This window comes from Coptis chinensis, chromosome 4 (genome assembly GCF_015680905.1).
Source record: "Coptis chinensis isolate HL-2020 chromosome 4, ASM1568090v1, whole genome shotgun sequence".
Taxonomy (NCBI): domain Eukaryota; kingdom Viridiplantae; phylum Streptophyta; class Magnoliopsida; order Ranunculales; family Ranunculaceae; genus Coptis; species Coptis chinensis.
The window spans coordinates 6,582,302-6,601,664 of record NC_141459.1 but is presented as its reverse complement, the minus strand read 5'-3'; the positions used below and the strand labels follow the sequence as shown (position 1 = coordinate 6,601,664).

Here is a 19,363-nt window from a genome sequence, read left to right as displayed (position 1 = left end):
CCTCAACGGAATATAAAATACAATTTTACCTTTATTTGAATGCAAGTTGTTTTCCTTGGATGCCAACAAACGATTACGTTTCTTTAAAGCCAACAAGCGACTTGATTAAAGGCGAGCTATTTTAGCGATCTGTTCCTTTGTAGATTCAACATTATTTGTTTGAGAATTTTACCAAAAAGGGTCAACTTTAGCCATTTCTTGTGGAAAAGAGATTAAAATTGTTGTGTCATTATAAAATCAGTAAGTTCATACCAGTACTATTGCTTAAATGATTGCTCTGTTGCTCATTTAATTCACAATGCGTGTATCAATTCCTCTGTAATAAAGGCATAAAGAAAAATATAGATATCGAGTTACTTACATCTATACAATATCTTAAAATCAAATGAGAGTATAAAAGCGGTATTTTTTTATTTCTCAAGTTACATACCCGGTGTGACTTTGATATTCCATTAGTTGTGGATGTTTTCTTCTATGCTCTTTTAACACTTTTTCTCTATGGTTGCTCTTTGTATTTGCGGACATCATAATTCTTCTATGACGATAAGGTTAGAACCTTCAATATATTCGCATAAGGTTAGACCCTTCAATATATTATTTTGTTAGAATATTTATCAAGTGTGTAAAATAAAATTAACACTTTGTACCATTATTCTTTTCAAGGTGCAAGAATACATCGTCTATTGTACCGAGCAATGCGGAGGTATATATTTTTTCGTCATCCATAAGGTAAACTGAACAATCCTTCCTCTCTTTGGCTAAAGCTTTAACTCTTCTTATAGCTCTTTGCTCTTATTCACTGCAGCTAATAATGATTTAGAAATTGTCTTCTTGGATGGCCTCCTTTGGGCATTATAGGAAGTGCATTTGCATCGGGGTTGGGAACAATGTAGGTTTTGGAGCGGTGGCCCGATACATTGAGAGTTCTTGGTGCTTGACCCGATGGATTACTTTGTTACTGTAGAGTGATTGCTTGTTGTGTTGCTTTGCCGATTTTGACGCTGATTTGTTTTAAGTTTGGGTTGGCTTCTAGTGCCCTTCTTGCTGATTTTATGGTGTTAGTATAAATATTATATTGGAAGCCTTAGGATATAATCAGTGCTATGATTAAGTTGCAGGTGTTTGGGGGAATTATTTATATTGACAGCTGTGCTTGGGGTGTTAAAACTCTTGGAGGTGCTAAGGGCGTTGGGGAGTTTACTACTTCGGCAGGCAATTTGTTTACCGTAAGATATGTGACACTGAAGAGGATCTTGAGCGGCAGAAAAAACAATTTGCTTACAGCTTTTGTTAGTGTTGTGTTACCTTTAAACTTTTAATTGTATAGGATTTGTAATTGTGTAAGAACTGAGTTAGCTTTAGAATTTTAATTGTATAAGACTTCTTAAATTTATCCTTGGACATTTGAGTTGTAGTAATTTATTAGGTTATTTACTTATTTGAATAAAGAGTGTGAAACAAAATCAAATTCCTAGTTTCATCAAGATAAAACAGGATCCTATTCCTAGATCCTATATAATAGCTCTGTTCATGTTTGTGCTAGCTCGTGTTAAGATTTCACTGCAAAATGAAATCTTAACACGATATAGGTGCAATTTTGTACGTCACTGAAGATTGAACATCAAAACCTAATTGTGTTCAATCCCACACCTTTTTTTTTTTGTATGTTCACTGTATGAGTGTCTAATACTCCAACAGAAGGAATCTGAGGAGTTGTAGAAATATAAAACACTCAGAGCTACACTTGAAAAAAAAAAAAAAAAAAATCAATAGTGAAGTCAAGGAAGGGCACAATTTTGCTAAAAGGTTGTTTACAGCTGAGGTAAAGGAGTAAATCGAAATTGATATGCACGAAATAGGGTTAGATTCTCGAAGAAAAAAGTGTGATCTTAAAACTTTGTGGTTGTGCTCACTCGCCCACTCCCATAGACTGCAGATACGTAGTGTGCGGTTGAGACCTTACTACCATAATCTAAAATACGAATATACATGCCAGAGCCATGCTGAAGTGACATACTCATGTGCATATGGTGCAGGGTGTGCTGAAGCTGCACCAATGTTTGTTGCAAAATGTTTCTATGGGTAACGACTGAGAGCAATGTAGGGTGGGATCCGGAAAAAAAAACAGTTGACCTCTTGTATATGAGTTCACCTTTTTGTGTGCTATATGATGTGTATGAGACTTCATTTCTGATTTTTAATGTCTAAATGAAAATTTTAAGTAGTTCGCTGCTGCAGAAAACCTCTGAGTTTACTTTAATAGGTAACTGTTGAAAGCAGACTTCAGTATTGATAGACAGTTTTAGGTTTGTTTGTTGCTAGTAAATATTATCTAGCTGCCGTGTATCTGGACATTCACTGTCTGTAAGCTGAAGGTCATATGTGTCTCATTTTGCTTCTCCAGGTCTTGTCCCCAGAAATGAGCTTAGCCACAGTTCGAGCTTATATATGGAAGAAACCCGATGATTTGGTTCTCAGTTACAGAGTGGTACAGAGCAGATAATACTTTGGAGGACTCTGGAGGTATGCACCACTTCGTTGATCCTTTTAGATATATATATCTAAATCAGTTCTAGTGTTGATCTGAACCTGTTCAAAGATATTAAAGATATATAAAACTTGGCTGAAGACAAATTTAAGTTGATAAAACATAACTGTATATAAATTGATCCAATGAAGGTTGCTTACAACATTTTTTCCCAGCATGATCAAAAAGTACAGATTTCCTAAATTGCCTAATTAGATGCAAAGCAAGCTGTGCCGACCTTCAACGCTGAGATTCATAGCTTGGAGCGGCCTTTTGTTTTTAGCTTTCAAATTCTGCAGCTTCTTACCCACTCTGAGGCGCATCTGGTCATGGACCATTTGTGCTGCCCTTGCTCAAAATTCTGCTGGGTTTATCTTGGATTCAGGACGCTCAACAAAGTCCAGTGGCAATGCTTCTGGCCTCACAACGCATTGCGTTGAGGAAGGTTGGCTAGATTTTCGCCTCTGCTGGAAATTAGCCAAGCCAAAATCATCATCTCTGTATTCCAATCTAGCAGGTCCGGTTGCTGGTCTTTTCACTGGCTTCTTGTAGAGTAGTCTTTCCTCATTATCATCATGTATCATGTCATCATAACGTGTACTATTACAGAATATGAACCGACTCCACTTGTAAACCAGATTCCGCGCAAGCATTTTGTTTCCAGTACTCTCTTCGTTATACTTGGAGAGAAACATAATAACCTTGCCAATACTACTTTTCCTCAGTTCCTCCCTTTTATGGGATTCCTCTAGACCTATTGGATAATCAGATAATATCTCCAGTATCGCAGTTCAGATGGCGATGTTGGGTAGACTTCCATCGGGTAAGGGTTCAAGCCAATATTTTAGAAGCGCCAACACTCCATGATCTAAGAACTCAAGTTGGTACTGTTTCTTTGAAAGAACTTGCTTTAGTAGTGGTAGCTTCATAAGTTTATTCACAGCAGGCATCGACTTTCTGTTCAATTCTCCATCTTCTTTGACTGTAAGTTCAAGCTCGGCCATCACTTTCTCCACCCACAAAGCTATCTCCCCAGCCGTCTTCTCAACTTTTTTTTTGTTTCTTACCCATGTTAAATAGATCCTTTATTTCTTCATCCTCTTCTTTACCTCTTTTTCTATGATCAATGGAACCCCCTTCACAGCCTTTTCCCTTGTTTGACGACGGTTTCACACGCTCATAAACATCCTTAACCGAACCATTTTCTTCTTGAGGATTACCATTGTTCACACTCTTCTTCCGAAGTTTTAATCTCACTATAAGCCGTTTGGTGGTGGAAGTTGGAGTTGTCTCACCCATTTGCAAACCCCCCAAAGTTTTTGCTTCTGCGTATTCCATGTTTACAACTGCAAATACCTACTTACTCTTCCTGTTTAAGTTGCTAAACACAAAAGTGGCGTGTGTGTGTATAACATAAACAGATAAAACTCCACTCACCATAACTCCTTCAGCAGCATCATCAACCAAAACCGCACCATCAGCAAGTCGTAAAGCAGCAGTCATCTCATCCGAGAAATTAACATGACCAAGAGTATCCATAACATTACACAAATAAGACTTAGCATTACTATCTTCCAAAAGCAAAGACATAGGCACAACCTTAATGGAAATTCTGAGATTCCATAGCGTTTCTGTCATAGACACATTCGTTGTAATTTTAATGCCATAGTCTCATAGCTTGGTTCTCAAAGCAATGCTTTATACTTTAGTATTCCGAAAGTGCGAATTTTCTCGAATGCTTAAAGGGACAGACAATGATACTAATGATTATTGTCATCTTATTGCAGAATTTTCTTTGAATATGTTGACTATTGAGGATAGTATTAAAGTCAATGAGCCATTACCTTGGGTATCTGCACTCTCTTGGGGAGCAATGTCGTGGTTGGGTTCTGCACAAACTGCACAGTCAAGTGAAAAGATCAGATTCGACCGGTTTTGAGATTGGTGAATTATTTGAATTGGGTATTCAGCTATCTTACCTTCTCTTGCTGTTAGGCTTGCTTGGGGCTGGTAGTTTCTTTGTGATGAACTCAGCATTGGCAGTTCTTGCCGGAACTCTTTGTTGTTCTGGAAATTCAAAACTTCATAACATTCCTAATGTTTCTGACATTAGAACTATGATATTAGTTCTCGAATCATTAGGGGTTGAAGTCGATGTATATAATGGAGAGGTAACGGTTGATACCCATGGGATTCGCTCGCTTGAGCCATGTGCGGACGCTGTTGGGAACCATCTGCTCATTCTCGATGATCGCCCGATGATATAAAAATTCCAGGTTTTAAGAATGGAGATAAGATATAAGAAGAATGGAGATAAGATTTAAGAATGAGGTTTTTATCTACTTATCTATTTTGGGTTTTTATGTATTTTGGACTACGAACAATTGAAATCGCCAAAAAAGGGCGTAGAATTCATTTTTTTAGATAAAATCTGATGTGTCAGTCTGAGAGAAAAAAGGGGGGCTGACGTGGGTCACTGGGAACATTCTCAACTACTCAGTATTAATGGTCTTTGATGAGACGGTGGCCTTGCCCTTGGGGACAGTACACATTTTGTGTCGTCTATGTGACTATGTTCACTGCCTTCCTCCATTGCTAATCAGAACAGTATATATTCCTTTCAAAGTATATCCGACATTGACCTGCTGCTCTCTTGAGAATTCGTTTTAATGTTCTGAGAATCTGAGACCAGGTTTGCCATCGATTGCACCAAGAATTGTTCACTGGTATCCATCTTACAATATTCCGCAATCTATTATGAAAAATTGTGATGTATTTCGACAATATCAATAACAATCACTTGCTTGTTACTTTGTTTTGGAAAAGTGAGAGTGTTGAATTCTCACCTGTTCTTTGCTTCTGCTCTTTTCACTTTTATCTTTTGGGGTGTGCGTAACATCTGAAAGAGTTCAATGCCACATGAACTCCCTGTACTTCTTCTACTTATTAGCCACTCCTTAGCTTCAACCTCTTTTCTTTCATTTCTTCTGAAGACTTAACTGATGAAAAGTTCTTTCCTTAGATGGTTTAGTACTTGGATGTTTGTGTTTTTTTGAAAAGGTTATTGGGGTTAATTAAGGCAGACCTCCACCTGTTTTTATAGCAAAAAGGTAAACCTTACAGGCCTCCCTAAGAGTTGGATCATTAAAAGGAGGCACACAAAGACACAAGATTGACAAACTTCAAGCCTAACATGTATGAGATCGATAACACACTAGTCATGCCACAATAGAACCTAAGAAAGTAGAGACAAAAATCCTACTTCCTAGTCATGATTTCCTTCACTATCTTGGGATGATCCTTCCTAAGATGGTTTTGATTATATGAAATGGTACGTATTCAAGCTTGGGGTCTTGAATTATGTGTTTATATCCACTCAATTTAGTTATTTAAGCTGTGGAGTGTGGAATTTTTTTTAGCAAGCTGGTTTAAGCTTGTCATTTTTAAAATGTTATCATACTTTTTGGTTCCTGGAAAGATATAAAGATGTTTATAGGACTGAATTGAGTTCTTTCCCTCACAAATATGTGCATTTTAGTTGTTTTGAACTGAAGTGCAGTGATCTTGTCTAGTATGTGAGTCTGTAATCACGTATATGCACATTGTTGTATATCACATTACATCACCTACAATGATAATCACTTTTTTCCTTTTTTTTTCTTAAAAAGTTAAATGACAAAACTTTGCATGTGTGAGTCTGGTTCGTTTTCTTAAATTTCATGTTGGTCAAAATGTACTTACAGGGTAAATGTAGGTTCTCACTCTGTTGAGGTATACTGCTGTTGTGTTTGTAAGTATCTGTAAATACTAGTTTTAAATTCGTAGCTCTAATTGACTGTATATCTTTCAGATCATTTAGCAACAGAACCTTCAGATTGATCGACATCTTGAGTGATAAACAAAATGTCCTGCAGTAAGACTACATATGCTATGAACCTGGAAACAGTAAACCGTTGTGGATCGAAGTAGGCTTAAGGGAGGGGGAGCATCTGGCTTCCACACTACTAGTGTAAATTGGAGAGAACTAGAGGACCAGTAGACCCCCTCCCTTCCTCCAAACTAACCTGACAACACTCAATAAACATAGACCGATGGACGTACATCACTTTTATGTATAATCGTTCTTATTACCAATAATTAAATTTCACGTTGAGTCTGTCATCACCCCACCTGAGTTTAGCAAAGTCACTTCAAGCAGCAGAGTAGTCCAAGTGTATGTAAAACTCGTTCTGGTTTGAATCACGTTGATATATATGGGTGCAGTGTTGGTGCTAAGCTTGGCACCTTATTTCGTGCAACTCTGTAGCTTACTGCCCTTATGTCTATCTATGACTTATCATGATTCGTAACAGTTAAACTGGTGGCAGAATATACCATCAACTCAATTACGGGACATTCACTGACGTAAGCATATATATATATGGTATTTTCTTTCTTTGGATTCCTTCTTAACTTTTGATCAGCCGTTTCTCCAAAACAATTACTGTTACTTCGCCCAGTAGTTAATGGATTAATTGGAAAACATCTACATGAATCAATAAATTATGAACGTTGATTGGAAGCAAATAGTCTCTTAAGATATGATTAAGTTGAAGGTCAAGTGTCTCGCCTGTTACTTATGAATTAAGCTAGTGGCTTGTGCGCTCAATATTCCACAGTAACGTCTAGAGCTGCATTTAAAAGCCATGAAGCTTCTCAACATGCTTTCATATGTAATTGGCTTTGATCTCATACATATACGTATCATTCTGTTTCAATTTTTTATTTACAATTACAAAATCCAAATGGGTAGAAAGCCAAAGCACAAACCCTCATTCTTCAAGATCATGATTAGTACAGACAAACTCGTAAGTCTAAGTACTTAACATATGTTTTTTTCTTAATCTTTTATACCTTTTAACTCGTGTCTATTATTATTTTTATTTTGTAGCGAATACCACCAGCCTTTGTAAAGCACTTCAATGTGACATTGCCTAAAAAACTAATCCTCAAAACTTCTAGCAGTGCCGCCCGTTGGATTGTAAAACTGGAAAAGGTTAACGAGTATTTGTTTTTCGGTAAAGGTTGGGATGGCTTTTTGAATGATAATTCTATAGAAATTGGAGACCTTTTAGTTTTTAGACTAATTGATGATGCAAAGTTGTATGTGAGAATATACGAAAAAACTGCCTGTGAAAAGGAGACAATTATTGGTAGGAGAAGTATCGGTGAGTCCATTTCTTGTGAGCGTAAAGAAAAACAAGAAAACGTTACGGAGAAGTCTGCTCTGCCCAAGCATCACAAAGGCAAACTTCTAGCTATTCTCTTGATCAAAACAAATAATTTATCTATCAAATTAATTTTTTCTAATTCATGTTGCAGGTAAATGTGCTACTGCAAATGAAAAAACAGTGACAGGCAGTGATAACAGTGAATCCCATGAGGTTCAGTCACAGGGTTTTGAACAACAGGGTCATGGAGTAGATGAAGTTTCAGTTGATAGTAAGTGTCAAAGTGCTGAACCCCGTGACAGTGAGTTGCTTTAGAGTATAAGGCTTTTGAACACTAACACTACTATTATCTTTTGTAGAAATATGGTTATGCTTGAAAATCAGGCAACGTATGTAATTGTAATGCTTTTTATGAAATTTGTTATATCTTACCCATATTAACATGAATACATGCAGCTGGATCTGGTTGTTCCAATAAAAAGGGGTGGTCAGGCAAGCAATCAAGTAAAGGATGTTTGAGTTCTGTTATGATAAAGAGGAGGCCTGTGACATTCAAAGAAAAAAGATTGTTTGAAGCAGAACTACAATCAAAGTCTGATTATCCTTTGTTCATAGTTACGATGGCGAAAACCTCTTTGCAGAGTGGATTTATGGTAATCTTCTAAAAAACTAAGTAAAGTGCAGAGTGGATTTATGGTAATCTTCTAAAAACTAAGTAGAACTTCACTACATATCTAACTAACTGTTAAATTCTATGTTAGTGGTGATGCTAGGAGAGTTGTGATATTGATATATTAAGAGAAACCAAGATGAAGAACAATAGAAAAATTGATTGATTGAGAGACTTGGGTTGGAGAGATTAGGATTAGAGTGATTAGAGTATTTTTGTTCTTTATCCAAAATTACATATTTATATTAATCTACTTTGGGTTGTGAAATAACCCAAAACATGATAATAGAAACTATTAGATATGGATGTCCACGCTTATAGAAACGTGAGACTTTATATAGGACATATTCTAATACTAAGTACAGTTCTCCCGAATAAATTTTCTACCAGAGGACCTTTTTGTTTACACCATTATATTCCTAGCTCATTTTCCTACTGCCAAATTTTGCAGTTTCTGCCGACAAGCTTTGCCCGGACATATCTTCCAACAAAGAAAAGGTGTGACGCCAGAATTGTGGATTCAAAGAAGCAAAGAACATGGTTTGTGAAGTACAGCATCAATAGCAGCAGAGCTTACTTTCATAATGGTTGGAGTACAGTAGTGTCACAAGCTGGTTTGAAACCTAATGACATATGTTCCTTTGAGCTCATCGATGAGGAGAACATCAAACTGAAGTTGTCCGTTCTTAAGTTGTCAAATGAGAACGCAGTTCAGAATAATGCAAAGTGAAAATGTCTAAAGTACCCCCATGCACACTCACTAGTTACTTATCCACTATTTCAGTTATAGGCCTAGTAAGTCCATAAAAAAAAGTAGTAACTGATATACAGTTGGGCATTCTGTTATGTTTCCCACTCTCTCGAGAGAGAATGCGGCGCCTTAAAAAGGAGAAATCCTACTCATTCTTCAAAATAATCAACACCACCATACTTCAAAGTCAGCAAATAGTAAGAAATAATGACCCCTTCCTCGTATTACCTTTTATTTTTTTGTTAGTTATTAAAGTGTTTTGGTAGTTAGTACATTTCCATTAATTTTTGAATAGTCCAATTTACATGCACGTGATTCCCAAGTGCATTTGATTAACAGAAAATGTAATTTGTGAATTAAGTGTATGTAGTATGATTGTATAAGAAATTGAAGCTTAATAATAAGTGGCATTTTGAGCGTCAGTAAAATTTGTTTGGGTAGCATTAACTTATATTTACTTGCTGTGAATCCAAGAGAGCAGAAAGATGATGCTGCAATTTTAACTGTTCTGCAATAATTTGTACACATGGCTTTGAATTTTCGGTATTAATGAAACTTGAAATCGTTGCTAGTAGGGGGTTTGAATAGTGAATTGTTTTGGTGTTATGAAACTCCAAATGGATATTGAGGAACCGTAATTATGAAACTACCATTAAGGAGGAATGTGGACGATATTTATCTGTTGGATTAAGATTATACCTGGAGTTTTGCTTTCAGGATTCATGAGTAACTTCGAGGATTTATATTATGGATTATTCTATTCATCGAAAACTAACTTTGATACATGCACCATGCAGAGGATCCCAAAAAAGTTTGTCTGCAAGTATGGCAAGTATCTGCCTGATGTTGTTGCCCTAAAAGATCCCAGTGATGCAGTTTGGCATGTTGAACTTAAAAATGTTGATGGTGATGTTTGGATCAGGAGTGGCTGGCAAGAATTTATAGAGCATCATTCTATTTGTGCTGGGCACTTTCTCATTTTTAAATATGATGGCAAATTGCAGTTTTATGTTCTTATATTTGATATGAGCGGTAATGAGATAGACTACTTACCTAAAGGACTTCATAATCATGGTGAAAAATGCTGTGTGCCCGAAAAACAAGGTGAATATGGCACTGATGTGGCATTGCTGGACGTGTCTTCTAGTGAGTCTTCAACTAACTTGTTGTTCACATGCTTCCGAGTTTCACCTATATATATTGTATCGATCCAATGCAGATGGAGATGATTCAATTTCTAAAAGAAGATCATCTAAAAGAGCTTCAGTGACTAGGATACCTGTGAACACTGAAGAAAAAGATGGAGTTATTCAGAAAGCTAGTTCATTCAAGTCAAAGTTTCCTTTCTTCAAAGTTTCAATGCAACCATCATATATGAAGGGTAGATATGTGGTGAGCTCTTTACTTCGCAGTTGTATGTAGTTAACGTTTTCATTTTGTAGAAAAAAAACAAAGATTGGAGGAAAAAACATAAGAGAAAAGAATAATGCTTGGTTTGATAGCGGAGGAATATAGTCATAGAGAAAAGTTTCCCTGTAATTTTTCCCATAAACTCGTTGGATACGATGATTAAGGCTTGGCCAGAAGTACCCTACAAGAACTTCTTAGACGCTAGCATCATCATAGTAATGTAATAAACCTATATAATGTGCACATCTCTTCTCAGTCGAACCTATAGTAGGTGCTAAGGCAACCCTCCCATTCATATGGCCATGGGGAAATTGCCAAACTGGAAAAGTACTTCATTATGCATTCTAGTAGCCTGTTTAGCTGTCTCGTCTTTTGAGAAATTGGCTTCCCTCCATGTGGAGCTCAAAACAGACTTCTTTAACAGCATTCATTCCATCTCTTCTTAGTCTGCCATGTACGTATACAGTTAAGACTGGGTACACTTCAAGTTATATGCTACACCTCATTTACAGTAAACATGATTAGAATGAGTGAAGTTTGTCTGATTCATCTTCTTTTCTTTTTCCATTAAAATTCCAATTATTTATTTTGCAGCCTATGCCAGTCTCATTCTACAGGAGATATCTGCCAGAAGGGTTAGACCGAATAAGAATCCAAGCTTCTGATGGGAGAAGGAAATGGCTCGTACAATGCTTTCCAAATTGTGGTCATATGAGATTGAATAATGGCGTGGCTCATTTTATGTTGGAATGCAATGTTAAAATTGGAGACATCTGTGTCTTTGAACTAATAAAGAAGAAGGATCCTGTGCTAAAGGCTAATATATTGCGACGGGATTAATTGCAGATATGGTACCATGAGCCAAGCATTTGGACAAAGAATCTCTTTGTAATATAATGTTGACTAAACTTGTTTAGGCTTCTCTTATTGTCTATTTCCTTCGCAGTGCAGATAACTCTGTTTCTTTGTTCTTCGATTTGTTTGGACTTGTTGAGGGTGGTTTGCATCTGTTAATAAGGAGCGTTATTTTTGTTCCACGCATTGTATTACCCAAAGAGCCAAGGCGCCAACCAAACTTGTGGGCAGGGAATTCCCACGGCTATGACCTTTTTAAAGCTGTGTTATGTTTCTCTTGTATTGTCTGTTTCATTCTAAGGAGCAAGGTGTGCTATGCCTGTTAGTCTGTTACTCTACACCGATAAGCAAACATGCAAATCGGGTCAGCATTATAAACAATGCTGGTGTGAGTAATTCTAAAATACAACATATAATATACATATATATATACACAATCATAATGGCAGTTAGTTTCCTCCAATCGGCGCCTTTAACTTTCAACGACTAATACAACATTCTTAAGTACAATAATCTAAGCAGGTAGTTCCTCCACTGAGACGCCTTGACTTCTAACAACTAATACAACATACCATACGCATACTAAAAAGGCATTTAGTTCCTCCACAAGGCGCCTTAGGTTCTAACTAAAATATTAACCAGCCAAATCATATACAATCATCTATCTAAAGATATATCATTTACCAACATATTACCATAATTATATTAATTAAAGCTTTCTTTGTGTGTTCCTAAAATCACGTCGTATCTATGTCTTAGGTTCTAACTAAAATATTAACCAGCCAAATCATATACAATCATATATCTAAAGATATATCATTTACCAACATATTACCATAATTATATTAATTAAAGCTTTCTTTGTGTGTTCCTAAAATCACGTCGTATCTATGTCTTACCTAGTTTTCCTGGCTACCACAATCATTACCCGGCGCCGAACATGTACATCCACATGCCTCCCCTTACATAATGAACCACTTCGTGCGTAACCACCCTGAGTGGGATGCCGCACACCAGGTAAATCCTCACACGGAAGCCAAATATATGTAAAGGCATCGCCACTATTCGGCATAAAATATTGCATCTCGTTCTATATTGCAAAGCGGAATAATCAAGCCACTATTAAATTCGCCGGGGAGGGCCATTCAACTTTCTTGAACGCCGGAGGGCCAATCACATTACTTATGCCCGAAGGCCATTCGGATTAAGCAAAGCGCCGGAAGGGCCAATCACATGAGTTGTGGTAGCTAGGTTCTAGGATTTTCGTTCGTAATTTATTCAAGTGTCATACATTAATGACTCATAATAAAATTCCACTATATCACGTCGCGGTCAATTACCTTATCAGACTAAGCCACAATATTTAGACATATCTCAATTATTTCACATAACCACTTTCATTCTTTCACGTGTCAATATATTATTTACTTCACCACACTCAGGTGGGTAAATATTCATCAATACTATACTACCTCATAGTAGCATCTCATATATATATAATAATGGGCGTTTATATACATTTCTCAAAGATATTGCATTAATATATATACTCCAACATATTATATCATGTCACAATTACTTCAACGTATCGCATACATTTTTAGTATAGCGTATTAGAATATAACGTCTCTAACATCTCAATATCGTCACGCGTGTCAAAAATACACAACATCAATGTCCAAACTTTCTTAGAATCGACAACCAAATTTATACAAGCTTCTTCCGACATTTTATTACTACATGTGTCCATATAATATACAACATAAAGCGTGAGCACAATTCTGGCGTCCGCAATCCACAATCAAAGCCCAATATATATGTATTTTACACACTACTCACGTCAAATCTAAATTAGATAATGACCAACCAAGTTTATCAATATCCGACAACGCGTTTTATTATTACATTTATCCATAAAACAAATATGTGAAAACCGAAAAGTCAACATTCCACAGTCAACGGTCAAAGGTCAAAGTCAAAGTCAACACATCATGGTCAAGGTCAAAGTCAACATGCCATGGTCAAAGGTCAAAGGTCAATGTCAACCATCAATGGTCAACGGTCAAAGTCAACCGTCAGTGGTCAAAGTCAACGGTCAAAGTTAACACGTCATTGTCAAAGTCAAAAAATGGATTCGTTTGTTACGCTCGAAAGTTCATGTGTGGTAGTTCGTGGTTAAGGTCGATAATCGTGGCTCATGGGCTCATGACCAGGAAATGGTTTGGACCCTAACTAGCCAGCCAAACCTTAGAACCGAGAAAGTCTAAAAGTTTAAAAACCGAATAGATAGATCTATTTTAAGTCTATGGATCGCCCCAGCAATATTAGGCGGCCCAAAACTTTAGGTCTAATCGCAAAAAACACAACACCGAAGAGTTACCGAAAATTGAAATGAAAGGGCCAACAAAACAAAAATCGCCCAACAAAACAAATGAAACGGGTCATAGACTAATATTAGAACTAGTCCGACAATTTATAACATAATCGGACCCAAAACAAAAAGTTAAATTGCCCAAAACAAACCAAATAAGGCCCACTAATCACAACTAAAAGCCGCCCCAAAGAACCAACCAAGCCCAAAATGGGTTCTTGTTCATCTTCTCAATTTTCCTCCACCGGCCCTGGCGCCCAGGCCACCACTAATCCTTTCTCCCCTCGTATCGGTTTGACTCATTCTGCAACCCCTACCATTTTGTCAAACACCAAAACTCGATTCTTAAATCTAACCTTCTCCAAAACTAGATCTAGACACAAATTTGGCCATTATTAAAGCTTGTTCCAAGCTCGATCGACGACCCACACAATCAACATCAACAACCCGCCCAAATCCAAACAAAAATAGTTCAAACGATTTTAAAAGCGATAAACCCGAAGTCGATTATCCGCGGTAATGGCAATGTGCGCCATTAACAAGTCTTAGGAGCTTCCCCGAGCTTCCGGCACCCGTTCGACGATTTCATCATACTACACTATCCCACTTCAACCCGTCATCACTTTCGACCAAATGAAACCAACAAAAAAAGCCCGACCCATTAAGCGCATTTTAACCTCTTCGAAGCCGGATGAGCCCGGCGGCCGCCCGACGTCAACCAGCGACCCCAAACAAGTTTTAATGTATCCACGATGTTAAAAACTACAAACGAACCACTTTCGCTTGTTGTGGCTGCGCCGCCATTAACGAGCTTTCGGTTCAATGATTCAATAAAACTTGGTAATTAAGAACAACAACCAATATACAACGAGGTTTTAACAATCTTCAGGGGCCGTAGAGTAATGAACAATAAAAATTTAGTGAAAACATTAGACAATAAAGCGGTTTACGTATTAGGTGAAATAGCAAAATAGCTACTCGCTGTATGAGCGACTCTACGAATCCTCTAGCCGAATCGTCGGCGGCTCACTCTCCAAAAGCGAGCTTCTAGCTCTGCCTCCATTTTTAATATTTTATTATCTTCAAAAGCCCTATTCTCTAGAACAATGTGTTTATATACTTGGGTTCGAAACCCAAGCCCAACACAGACTCGGGCCCAAAAACCAGGCCCACGTATCCCGAACCCAATCCAACGAATTTTGAAAATAAATAATTAAATTAATTAATTAAATAGATAAAAATGTATAGCTGTAACGCCCGTATTTTTAAAATACGTTTTTATTTATTTATTAATTAATTAAATAATTTATTTTAAAAAAATTGGTTGGATTGGACTCGGGACATGTGGGCCTGGTTTTTGGGCCCGAGTCTGTGTTGGGCTTGGGTTTCGAACCCAAGTATATAAACACATTGTTCTAGAGAATAGGGCTTTTGAAGATAATAAAATATTAAAAATGGAGGCTAGAAGCTTCGTTTCTTTGGAAGTGGATGACGATTCGGGCTAGGAGGATTCGTAGGAGCTGTTCATACAGGTGAGTAGCTATTTTGCTATTTCACCGGAATACAGAAACCGTTTTATTGTCCAATGTTTTCACTAAATTTTTATTGTTCATTACTCGACGTCCTGTAGCATTGTTAAAACCTGTTGTATATTGGTTGTTGTTCTTAATTACCAAGTTTTATTGAACTGTTGGAACTGAGCTCGTTAATGGCGGCGAGCCACAACAAGCAGTGGTTCAGTGTTTGTAGTTTTTAACACTGTGGATACATTAAAACTTGTTTGGGGTCGTTGGTTGACGTCGGGCTGTCGAAGCTCTGTCGAAGCTTCGAGAGGCGTTAATGGAGCCGGCGGTTGGGCTATTTTTGGGTTGGTTTCATTTGGTTGAGTGATGATGGGTTGAAGTGGGATAGTGTATGATTATATGGTTTGTCGAATGGGTCTTTGGGAAGCTTCGGTGGAAGCTCCTAAGACTTGTTAATGGCGTTCACCGCCATTCTTGGATGGGACTCGGGGGTTTATCGTTTTAAAATCGTTTGAACTGATTTTTGTTTGGATTTGGTGGGTTGTTGATGTTGGATTGTGTGGGGCTGTCGATTGGAGCTTGGAACAAGCTTTAATGGTGGCCGAAATTTGTGTCTAGATCTAGTTTTGGGGAAGGTTAGATTTAAGAATTGAGTTTTTGGTGTTTGACAAAGTGGTAGGGGTTGTTGCAATGAGTCAAACCGATATGAGGGAGAAAGGATTAGTGGTGGCCGGCGTTTTGGTGGCTGGTGGAGGAAAATTGGAGAAGATGAACAGTAACCCATTTCGGGCTTGGGCTTGGTTCTTTGAGCCCGGTTTTAGTTGTGATTAGTTGGGCTTTATTTGGTTTGTTTTGGGCCGAATTTAACCTTTTGTTTTGGGCCCGATTATGTTCTAAATTGTTGGACCAGTTCTAATATTAGTCTATGACCCGTTTCATTTGTTTTGTTGGGCCAGTTTCATTTGTTTTGTTGGACCGATTTCATTTCAATTTTCGGGCCGAACTCAGTTGTGTTTTGGGCCAGTTCAGTCTAAAGTTTTTGGGCCAGTTCTAATATTTCTTGGGGCCAGTCCATAGGACTTAAAATAGATCTATTTGGGTTTTTTAAACTTTTAGACTTTCGGGTTCTAAGGTTTGGGCTTGGCTAGTTGGGTCCAAACCATTTCCTTGGTCATGAGCCCACGAGCCACGCACGCGACCTTTAACCATGAACCATGGCTATGACCCTGAACCTGTCGAACATGGAACGACAGTTTGACTTTGACAATGACGTGTTGACTTTGACCGTTGACCGTTGACTTTGACCAATGACGGTTGACTTTGACCGTTGACCATTGACGGTTGACTTTGACCTTTGACCATGACATGTTGACTTTGACCTTGACCATGATGTGTTGACTTTGACTTTGACCTTTGACCGTTGACTGTGGAATGTTGACTTTTCCAGTTTTTCACATATTTGTTTTTATGGATAAATGTAATAATAAAACGTTGTCGGATATTGTATAATTTGGTTGGTCATTATCTAATTTAGATTTGACGTGAGTAGTGTGTAAAACACATATATATTGGGATTTGATTGTGGATTTGGGTGGTCCCTAATTGTGTTACGTTTTTATGTTGTATATTATATGGACACATGTAGTAATAAAATCTTTGTGGAAGTTTGTATAAATTTGGTTGTCGATGATCTAAGAAAGTTTGGACATTGATGTTGTGTATTTTTTGACACGTGACGATATTGAGATGTTAGGAGGCGTTATATTCCTAATATTTATACTAAAATGTATGCGATCACGTTGAAGTAATTGTGACATGATATAATATGTTGGAGTATATATATTAATGCAATATCTTTGAGAAATGTATATAAACTTTCCATTATTATATATGTGAGATCTTCTTATGAAGTAAGTATAGTATTGATGAAATTTGCCCGGGAGTGTGGTGAAGTGCAATAATATATTGACACGTGAAAGAATGAAAGTGGTTATGTGAAATAATTGAGATATGTCTAAATATTGTGGCTTAGTGCAATAAGGTAATCGACCAAGACGTGATATAGTGGAATTTTATTATGAGTCACTAATGTATGACAATTTGAATAAATTACGAACGAAAATCCACAGAACCCAAATTTACCAGGAACTCATGTGATTGGCCCTTCCCGGCATTCGATTAATCCGAATGGCCCGGCGTAAGTAATGTGATTGGCCCCTTCCGGCGTTCAGTTAATCCGAATGGCCCGGTTTATAAGTAATGTAATTGGCCTCCCCCGGTGTTTTCAAAAATTTGAATGGCCCTCTAAGCGTAAGCCCGAATAGTGGCTTTATTATTCGTTCGCAATATAGAGCGAGATCGCATAATATTTTTCCGAATAGTGGCGATACTTAGATATATTTGGCTTCCGTGAGAGGATTTATCGGTGTCGCGGCATCCCGCTTCGGGGTGGTTCGCACCGCGGAGTGGTTCATTATGTAAAGGGAGACATGTGGATGTACATGTTCGGCAGTTGGGTAGCGATTGTAGTAGCTGGGAAACTAGGTAAGACATAGATCTGACGATGATTTTAGGGACACACAAAAAAGCTTTAATTAATATAATTATGGTAATATGTTGGTAAATGATATATCTTTAGATAGATGATTGTATATGATTTGGGTTTGGTTAAGTATTTTTAGTTAGAACCTAAAGCGCCTTGTGGAGGAACTAAATGCCTTTTCAAGATGCGTATGGTATGTTGTATTATTAGTTGTTGGAAGTCAAGCCTCCGATGGAAGGAACTACTGCCTAGATTATATCTTAAGAATGTTGTATTAGTGGATTTGAAAGTTAAAGGCGCCGGTGGAGGAACTAGCTAGTTATGGATTATTGTATATATATGTATATTATATGTTGTATTTTAGGACTACTCACACCAAAGATTGTTTATAATCTTAACCCGATTTGCATTTTTGCTTATCGGGTGTGTTCATTCAATGAACATAGTTGATAAGTTTTTGCCGAGTTTAGTGTTGAAGAAGGTTAGTGGCCGCTTTGGGTTTGCGTTAGCATTGCATTTCGGGATGTATTTTGTTTTCCTTAAGGTGATATAGATTTTCGGTCTGATAACGATGTATTTGTACTTTCATTTGTAATTTTAAATAAAAGTTATTGAAAAGAGATTTGTAACCTAATCTTATTTGTAAATTTTTTGTAATGAAGAGGACATTTGTTTAATTGAAATTTTTATTGGTTTTAATTATCCATATTTAAAACTGTTTATGGGTTTTGGAGTTGTTGAGTCGTCACACCTCGGAGATCGAAGAGTCGGAAACAAATAATGTTTTTGAATTGTCGAAAATTAGGAGTGAATGATTGATTTTCGATTACGTAATTTATTCGGTGTCATACATTTATGACTCATAAACATTCCACTATATCACGCTTGCGGTCAAATACCTTATTAAGACTAAACCACCATATTTAGAAATATCTTAATTATATCTCATAACCAATTTCATTATTTTTCACGCGTCTTAATATATATTATCAGACTACACCACACTCAGGTGGGCATGTGATTCATCAATACTATCTACCTCATAAGTAGCATCTCACATATATAATAATGGAGGGTTTATACATTTATTCATCCAAAACTATCAGATTTAATATATATATATCCCAATATATTATATAATGTCACAATATCAACGTCAAATCTTAATTAGATAACGACAACCAAATTTATATCGGCTTCCACAAAGATTTCAACATTTGATTTGTCCATACAATTTACAACATAAAATGTAAAAGACAATTAAGCGATCTACATACCCACAATCAAAGCCCAATATATATATGTTTTATACACTACTCACGTCAAATCATAATTAGATAATGACAAACAACGTTATATAATGTTCGACTATATTTTATTACTATATTTGTCCATATTCTTAAATATGTGAAAAACTGGAAAAAGTCAACATTCCACAGTCAACGGTCAAAAGTCAAAGTCGACGGTCAAAGTCAAAGTCAACACATCATGGTCAAAGTCAAAG

At 37.0% G+C, this 19,363-nt stretch overlaps 2 protein-coding genes and 1 pseudogene across 4 annotated transcripts; 2 read left to right on the top strand and 1 right to left on the bottom strand.

Annotated features, from left to right (window-relative positions):
* Window positions 1–2,624: 2,624 nt before the first annotated feature.
* Window positions 2,625–5,033, bottom strand: LOC147501515 (protein IWS1 homolog 1-like; annotated as a pseudogene). Its single transcript, XR_015221395.1, has 4 exons — window positions 4,507–5,033; window positions 4,372–4,425; window positions 3,965–4,158; window positions 2,625–3,883 (listed from the first exon to the last, which is right to left on the bottom strand). The product of XR_015221395.1 is annotated as a protein IWS1 homolog 1-like (transcript).
* Window positions 5,034–7,311: 2,278 nt separating this feature from the next.
* Window positions 7,312–8,052, top strand: LOC147501514 (B3 domain-containing protein Os01g0723500-like). The gene is made up of 3 exons (XM_086604325.1): window positions 7,312–7,374; window positions 7,458–7,734; window positions 7,889–8,052. The coding sequence occupies exons 1-3, from the start codon at window positions 7,312–7,314 to the stop codon at window positions 8,050–8,052; spliced, it is 504 nt and encodes a 167-aa protein (XP_086460451.1).
* Window positions 8,053–9,195: 1,143 nt separating this feature from the next.
* Window positions 9,196–11,701, top strand: LOC147501513 (B3 domain-containing transcription factor VRN1-like). Of its 2 annotated transcripts, none has more exons than XM_086606582.1 (4): window positions 9,196–9,355; window positions 9,956–10,262; window positions 10,378–10,550; window positions 11,163–11,701. In XM_086606582.1, the coding sequence occupies exons 1-4, from the start codon at window positions 9,278–9,280 to the stop codon at window positions 11,406–11,408; spliced, it is 804 nt and encodes a 267-aa protein (XP_086462708.1). In that variant the 5' UTR covers window positions 9,196–9,277; the 3' UTR covers window positions 11,409–11,701. The 2 variants fall into 2 exon arrangements, with proteins under 2 accessions (XP_086462708.1, XP_086462707.1); XM_086606581.1 differs by having other exon boundaries at window positions 9,956–10,304.
* Window positions 11,702–19,363: the final 7,662 nt, after the last annotated feature.